This window comes from Podarcis erhardii (genome assembly GCF_964252035.2).
Source record: "Podarcis erhardii genome assembly, chromosome: 5".
Taxonomy (NCBI): Eukaryota; Metazoa; Chordata; class Lepidosauria; order Squamata; family Lacertidae; genus Podarcis; species Podarcis erhardii.
In genome coordinates this window covers 32,052,167-32,060,950 of record NC_138509.1, presented here as the reverse complement: position 1 = coordinate 32,060,950, position 8,784 = coordinate 32,052,167, and the positions used below count along the sequence as shown (strand labels likewise).

General features: G+C 40.4%; 1 protein-coding gene across 2 annotated transcripts in view; it reads left to right on the top strand.

Moving 5' to 3' along the window:
* The window catches only part of ASCC1 (activating signal cointegrator 1 complex subunit 1), a 54,431-nt gene that overhangs the window by 706 nt on the left and 44,941 nt on the right, over positions 1-8,784 (top strand). Inside the window, exons 1-5 of one of the 2 annotated variants that reach the window (XM_081861963.1) lie at positions 73-168; positions 1,621-1,752; positions 4,899-4,998; positions 5,330-5,427; positions 7,430-7,608. In XM_081861963.1, coding sequence (XP_081718089.1) covers positions 1,644-1,752; positions 4,899-4,998; positions 5,330-5,427; positions 7,430-7,608 — 486 coding nt within the window. In that variant the 5' untranslated portion in view covers positions 73-168; positions 1,621-1,643. Of the gene's footprint in view, positions 1-72; positions 169-1,620; positions 1,753-4,898; positions 4,999-5,329; positions 5,428-7,429; positions 7,609-8,784 lie in introns of those variants that run through there. The other variant, XM_081861962.1, reaches the window with a different exon arrangement.

Genomic DNA, 8,784 nt, shown 5'->3' with positions numbered 1-8,784 from the left:
AAAAGGCAACACTGCCTAGCAAAAGTGATAACGTTTTCCGACCTACTAATATATATAGAGAGAGACATATATATAGAGAGAGAGACATATATAGAGAGAGAGAGACAGAGTACTACAACGCCTCACTAAATACGGGGGATGGATCATCTGGCCAGATTTTGATTCTTGGTACTGCTGCCCTTGTGAATTTATGTATATATGGGTTTATAATTGTATTTGATTTATATCAATGTTCCTTGCACCTATATCACATGGTGGTGGGTGCCTTAAAAATATTTTAAACAAATATCCCCAAGACATTTGCACATGGTATGACAGAATGGTGGCAAATTGCACCGTCACTTGGCACAGAAGTGAGGAAAGCAAGATCAGGAAACACTGTCCAGTTGATTCATTTAGAACAGTGGTTCCCAACCTTTTTTTGACCATGCCCCACCTAAGCATCTCTAAAATCCTGATCCCTAACCCCCATGACATATTATTATTCAAAAAGTAAGCTGTTCGCATGAAGGAAGCCTAAAAAGCCATTCACTGTTAATAACTCATTCTTGAATTGCCCTCCTGTGGGGCGTGTGCCCCACGTTGGGAACTATGGGTTTAGAAGTTCTTTATCCCACATTTTGATCAAGGCTGCTCTGAATAGATGCTAATAATATGCACACAAACCTGCACATGCCTTAGTCCACTGAACCTCCGCAGACCCTAAGTTTAAACAAGCCCTGGGAAGTACAGGAACTATTAGGAGTGACAGCATTGTATAGCATTAGGAGCTGCTTTACATGGCAGCTCTGCTCCTTCCCTCTGTGTAGACAGGACGTCCTTAGAGCACTGCAAGTTTTTGCATCTCACCCATGAAAAGGACCACCAAAGATCTGTGCAGGGTTATGTATAAGTGCCCGATCTTTGTATGAACATACCTGAAATCCACATACACAAGTAAATGGAGCACCCAGAATGGATGTACCCTAACAAAAAAGGAATGTGGAACCTGTGGTCCTCCAAATGTTGTTGGAGTTCTAAATCCCATCAACCCCAGCCACCATGGCCAGTCGTCAGGCATAATGGGAGTTGTAGTCTAACAACATCTGGAGGTTTTTCCCCTGTCAAAATGGATGGGACAGAGAACATATTTGCATGAAGAACCAGTTCATATATATAGTGTAAGACTTCCTTCTCTCCATAAATTTACTATTTACTATTCCAGCATTCTATTCAAACATTCTGTTTCCAGCACAATTGCCAGTCAAATGTTTGTGGAATCTTAAAAGTAGAGTATGCCTCTGTTTTTTCCTTTCCAGCACACAATATTTGCAAGTTTGCCTTGCCTTGTTTAATGGGAGGTTCTGTTTAGATATCATAGTGAAGGCTGCAGTCCTAACCATGTTAACACGGGAGTAAGTCCCATTGGACACAGTTGGATTTACTCTCAAGTAAACATGTATAGAATTGTGCTGTTGTACTAGTGTACATGTGGGAGGCAGTGGAGGACAGGAGTTCCGGGTGTGCTCTGGTCCATGGGGTCACGAAGAGTCGGACACGACTAAACAACAACAAAACAACAACTAGTGTACAGTTCTAACAACATCTACTCGGAAGTAAGTCCTGTTGAATTCCATTTAGTCTTTCAGCAAAGGGGAAACACTATGGAAGTTCTGCGGCCACCGCTGATAAGAATTGGAGGACGTGTTTACAGGAAAAAACATATTCGAGAACAGCCCCACCAGCATGAAGAGGAAGAGGATTTCTATGCAGGTATGATAAGAATCCACAGAGTTCCATTTCATGAGACTATGATATGAAACTGATCTTGGCATTAGGACTTGGACAGAAGTACTGAATACGGACCATGATTCTCAAGAAAATGCCAACACCCATGCTGTCTGTATGGACTCAGTATAATAAAGAAACAGACACTCAAGATGATAGAGAGTGGGTCTCAAAATTCTTAACCTGTTTGTTTAATACAGGTGAGAGAATGTATGAAATATATGGATTAAAGGACAATATTATACTTAGAGTAATGTAGAGATGTGAGGGTAAGCATCAGGAATACAATTATATGAGGGCTGTAGCTCAGGAATAATATATGGGCTTTGCATATTTATGGTTATATTTTCAGATCATGGTCTCTCCAGTTAACAGAGCTGGATAGCAGGGCTGCCCGTGACTTGCTGCACAAGTCAATGCAGACTAGGGATGGGGAATCTATGGGGCTCCAGATGTTGTTGGACTCCCATCAGCTCCAGCCACCATGGAATGATTGGAGTTGTAATCCAACAGTTTTGAGGGCCACAGATTCCCCATTTGTGGAGCTGGCCATACTAGGCCTGGGGGACTATTGATATGTCTTGTTTTATGGTTATTGTTGCTTCCCCCCCCCCTTTGTGAATGATGCCATGGCCTTTGGCTAGTGCAACAAAGTTTATGGTGATGATATGTCTTCATACAAGGGGACTTCATCTCTTGCTACTCTGTTTTATTCATAGGAAACACAGAGCTCTCTATGCCTGTGATTATTTGTTCCTTTAACTTTGAAAGCAAGAGCTTGCCTCTGCTTTTCTGGAAGTGTATGCAATTAGTCAGACTTTTACCAAAAGGCAATTGTCACCATTGATATCACAGTCTTAACTCACAGTTTGGAGTGGAATTCAGCACACTGCTGAAAAATGCCAACATTAGTAAGTTGTGTTGAATTGCTAAATATTTCACATTCTGTTATGGAGTGGGAGTTAAAGCTCTATTGTCAAGAGGCAACACTTGTTTTTGTGCCGAAGTTTGCTTGCATTCGAAACTACTGTTGTAGTCACTTTAACGGAAGCACCAGATGGGCTTCTGAGGAGCCATCCTGCCCTGAAGGTTTGGGTGGGCAGAATAAAAAGCTTAGGCATGAATTCATGAGCAGAAAGCACAAGGAGAAGAGAAACAGCAGAAAAAGAAAAGGGGAACAGGGTGGTAAATATCATGCCAGGTCAGATGAATTGATGCAGTGCACACCTGATCTTTATAATGTGTACACTTGGATCCAGAATGGATATATTCCCATGCACCTAGGCAACTGAACCAGCTGCTATCATACTTTTTGCATCTTGCTTCCCAATCCCTTTTCCTTGTGTTTCATGTTGTGTTCTTTAGAGGATAACCCTTAGGACAAGGAGTATCTGAGGCAGGTAGTGGTAACGAGATTAAATTCCAGACCTAATAGAAAAAAATAAAAAGTGACAAATTGCTGTGTCTGGACAGCATTCACCTGAGAGTTCTCAAGGAACTCAAATGTGAAGTTGTAGATCTTCTAACACTGTGAAGCATAGATGTGAACTTTTCCCTTTTTTAAAGGGAAATTCCCTTATTCCGAATAGGATTCCTCGCAAGAAAAGGGAAAAGTTTACAGCTATGCTGTGAAGTTGTAGATCTTCTATCCCTTAGACCAGCCTCCAAATCTGGAAAGCTGCCAATGTAATACCAATTTTTTAAAAGGAATTTGGTGGGGGAGGGGGATCCAAAAATTACAAGCCACTGGTGGCAAGTATTGACAAAGAAAAAATAACTTGGCATATAGAATAATAAGCCTTGCTGAACAGAGACAGAAATCTCACCTTTTAGAGTTCTTTGAGAGTGTCAACAAGCATATAGATTGGTGTGATCCATTTGACATAGTGTCGTTGGACTTTCAAAAAGCTTCCAACAAGGTACTTCACAAAAGATTCCTGAGTAAGTTTATCAGGTCCTCTTATAGACAAGGAATTGGATAAGCAGCAGGAAGCAGAGTGTACATCTGCATGCACAACTATCTGAAATGTCTATGTGTGTATTGCACTATGAGTATGCAAATGTCACTGTGCAACACTGCACATGTACAGACACACATTTCAGGCTGTATATTTTGGTTTGCTATAAACAATCAGTTTATAATATATTTGCCTCATTTTTTCTAGTGGCCTGCATCTTGAACACCCTTTCAGCAAATTACTCGCAGTTATTAGCCTTAGCTATAGTTCTTTCTTTGACAAACCACAGTGTTTATCAAATCAGTAACATACTGTAAATTAAATTTAAGGCGCTTTAAAATGCTGCTTCATACAATGAAATTTTATTCCACCTTAACAAATCCGATGATGGTGAGAGTGGGATAACACAGAGGTTTGTGACATCTTTTGAAATTATATTTCTGGTTAGCTGAAAAATAGTTGCAGTGTTTTCTTACTGAGCTAAAAATATCCGATTTCCCAACATATTACAGTCACTGCTGTTGAGAATAGAAGTCAATATCACTTTGCCTCAATTTTCAGCTTTTGGGTCCTGCATCTGTATCCACTGCTGTTCAGTGTTTTCTTAAATAAGCATTTGTATGAGGCCAAAAATTCAACATCTAGGAGAAAATTTTCTCCTACATCTCGGAGAAAAATAGATTTCCACAGGGCTATTCTGTAGATTATTTTCAATGAGAATATAAAAGAAGAAAGAAAGGCCTCCAGTTGACAGCAGCAACTGCTTCCTGACAATGTCAGGAAGACTTAAAAGTTAGCATAATGGGTGGAAGCCATTGTAGTGTGAGTGGACTTCTGCTTATGTAATTGGATTTAACTTCCTTTCCTCCTCCTGCCAGCCCCCTCATAGGCTTTCAGATCTAGAGGATCCCAAAACCTTTGGTTTGTGAGGCGCTAAAGGGTGGTGGTCAAGTCACATTTTGCAAACAGAAGTCTGTTTGTTATTTACCCTTTAGATTAGGCACCCCCAAACTCGGCCCTCCATATGTTTGTGGGACTACAACTCCCATCATCCCTAGCTAACATGATCAGTGGTCAGGGATGATGGGAATTGTAGTTCCAAAACATCTGGAGGGCCGAGTTTGGGGATGCCTGCTTTAGATGAATAGTTTCTAATCGCTCCATACCTTGCAGGTCCTGAGGATTGTGTAGATGAACCCTGTGATGCCTTTGTAGTGGAAGAGACAGAAAGAGGCTACCAATGTGCCGTGGACATTCCCAGCCCACTATACAAGTAAGTCTGTGTGTGCATATTCAGAATTGCTAAGCATGCAGCTAGAACAACAGAGGGGAAAGTCAGGTGTTCTCAGTCTTTATGATTGATTTAACAATTAGCATTTGACAACTACTAATGGGAAATTTGGGATAAATTAGTTGCCATAGCCTCACATTGTGGGGATTGTCCTATGCCTCGATCACCAGGAAACTGGTGCTTGTATTAGCATTTAGGATTCCAAAATGGGTAGGATGTTTAAGCTGTTAAAGTTTGGAACTACTTAATCATTTCTTTTTTTAAAAAATATCACTGATTCCCTTTTCTGTTTTCCCACTGTATGCTTATATAGATATATAATAGGCAAAAAAGGAGAAACAAAGAAGAAAATAGAAACAGAAACCCGAACCTCTATCATTATTCCTAAGCCTGGAGTTGAAGGAGAAATTGGTGAGCTCTGGGTTTTGGAAAAATTTAAAGGCCTTTAATTTTTATGCACAGGTCTGACATGGTGTGAAACTTAGAGATGATAAAGGCATCCTGGTACTACTTGGAAAATAAATGTAAAAACTGTCATGAAGAATGAAATTAGCTGCCTCTATAATACTGAATTCAGTATAGAAAAGGTAATATGATGTCTTCAGTGCAGAATGTCAAAGTAATTTGTGTGACTATGACTGAAGGGTGGCAATTATTACAATCCCGAGATGTCCATGGGATCTTGGCTTGGATCCCGAGATCCCGTGGGCAGGTCCATGCTCAGTGGATTCTGCCCTGATGGAAGAGGAAGGAGGTGATTTTGGCTGATTCTACCTACAACCCTTGAAAATCTGTTCTGTGGTGTTGACGAATCCACTAGAAGAGTGTAGGAAGTAGCACGGGAGTTGAAGTGGATATAGACAAAAATTGCCTCCCTCTCTTCTGCCATCAGAAACCCCTGCCTAATTAAAGACCCTCCTGCACATAGGAAAGGCTAGGTCCAAGCCACTGAAAGTATCTAGTAGTGAGCATGTCCTTCCATGCTGTGAAATTCCCTAATAAATGCCTACTGTATTACACCAATTATTGCCTATCGCAACTCATTTTTGCTCTCCCCCAGGTGATTTTGTCTCTTTAAGACTTGGTTGAGGCCACTCATGTATTCTTTTTTGTGTCCAAATAGCTGCTTATCCCCTCACTATCTCCTACACCTTTTCTGGGCATAGGAAAAATTAAGCCACCTTTTAGAACTATGGGCTCTTTACTCTTTTATTCTAGTCCTTGTTTGACTTACTGCCTTCCTGGCATTTGCTGCCTCCTCCATATATTATCTGTCTGTTTATCTCTCTCCTGAGGCTTCTGGGAATAGTCTTTCTGTACTTGCCTTCTCCTTTGCTACACCTCCAGACAATTGCTTTCTTTCCGCATTCCAAGCTCTTTCATGCACACCCAGAAAAGGATGCACAAAAACGGGTTTTGAGCATGTTTGTATTGGGTTTGTTTGTATTACTGTTTTGGTGTTGATTTGAAGACTTTTAGTAACTGAATCTTCACTGCAGTTGGCCCACCTATTGTCATTTTGGCTGAAAATAAGGAATGTAGAAGCACAGTGTGAACACATTTTAAACAGACTGAAGAGGGTCAAATTCTTTAATTCCACTTATGGTATTGCCAAAAAGTAATCTTATGGATCTCATGTTAAGGCTATCATTGTTGGTTGCATCCTGCTATTCAAAAAGAGGGAACTACATTTTTCTCTTCATATTTATGCTTTGCATAATTGTGCAGAGTCAGGTACCATGGTTAGCATGACATTTTTTTTAAGAACCAGACATGATTGAATGCTTGCTATCCATTTATTTATTTCCCTCCCCTTAATTACCGGTATACTTTCTGCATGTAACATTAGATATTTATTTTTCACACAATACACTTTATTCATAAAGTGTATGGACTGCTTTTACACAAATCATTGCACAGTAATAACAGTAACACACACGAAAATCTCTTTGGCTAAAACGAGTGACAAAACTCTGCAGTGCACCCATAATGTGAACTGAAAACCTCAAATGTTTCCAGAGGAAGTAGAATCAGTTATTATAACAAAGAGACTCAAAAATAGTCTACTTTGATAAGAGAGAAAGTCCTGGCAATATCAATAGGTATACATAAATAAATACAAACCTGTATCAGGAGAAATAAAAATTGTATGAACTAAAGGACAGAAACATTTTAATGGTTAGATTCTAGTAATACATAAATATTAATATATTAAAACCAGGGAGCTTCATCTCACACTTTAAAAACACTAGTTTGATAGTAACACTGACCTGTGTATTCATCTGAGATAGCTCTCACCTTGTTAGGAAGTGGCTTTCTGGTACAGTGGAAAATCTTGTTATTAATTCTAAACTTTTGTGAGCACATGTAGCAAGCTGTCATAAATCCTGTCTTCTGTTTTGCTTGTTTCCAGTGATCACAGGACAACACCGGAATGGTATTATTTCAGCTCGAACGCGAATTGATGTTCTTGTGGAGAGCTTCCGCAAGAAGCAACCCTTCACACACTTTCTGTCATTTGCACTCAACCAACTTGCAATCCAGGAAAAGTTTCTACAGTTCAAAGAGGAGGTGTTGGAGAAGTGCTCAAACGTAAGTTGCCATGATAATACTCATAAATAATCTGAATTTAAAAAATAAGTAGAGAATGTTGCAAAATGCTACATGAGCTTGTCTAGATCGGGAGACACATTAAAAATATGTAACAACACTATTACCTGAGATGATATACTCAACGTTAGCAATATGGTGGGATAATAAGTATGATGATAAGCCATGAGAGATCATAGAAATACAATTTGTATTTTGTCCCTGGAATTCACACATTATAAAGATAAAATCCAGGATTTCCCCATTGAAGCTGCCCACATCCTTTAGTGATGAAGAAGTGAAAGATCATAGAATCATAGAGTTGGAAGAGACCACAAGGGCCATCGAGTCCAACCCCCTGCCAAGCAGGAAACACCATCAGAGCACTCCTGACATATGGTTGTCAAGCTTCTGCTTAAAGACCTCCAAAGAAGGAGACTCCACCACACTCCTTGGCAGCTAATTCCACTGTCGAACAGCTCTTACTGTCAGGAAGTTCTTCCTAATGTTTAGGTGGAATCTTCTTTCTTGTAGTTTGGAACCATTGCTCCGTGTCCGCTTCTCTGGAGCAGCAGAAAACAACCTTTCTCCCTCCTCTATGTGACATCCTTTTATATATTTGAACATGGCTTTCATATCACCCCTTAACCTCCTCTTCTCCAGGCTAAACATGCCCAGCTCCCTTAGCCGTTCCTCATAAGGCATCGTTTCCAGGCCTTTGACCATTTTGGTTGCCCTCCTCTGGACACGTTCCAGTTTGTCAGTGTCCTTCTTGAACTGTGGTGCCCAGAACTGGACACAGTACTCCAGGTGAGGTCTGACCAGAGCAGAATACAGTGGCACTATTACTTCCCTTGATCTAGATGCTATACTCCTATTGATGCAGCCCAGAATTGCATTGGCTTTTTTAGCTGCTGCGTCACACTGTTGGCTCATGTCAAGTTTGTGGTCAACCAAGACTCCTAGATCTTTTTCACATGTACTGCTCTCAAGCCAGGTGTCACCCATCTTGTATTTGTGCCTCTCATTTTTTTTGCCCAAGTGCAATACTTTACATTTCTCCCTGTTAAAATTCATCTTGTTTGTTTTGGCCCAGTTCTCTAATCTGTCAAGGTCGTTTTGAAGTGTGATCCTGTCCTCTGGGGTGTTAGCCACCCCTCCCAGTTTGGTGTCACCTGC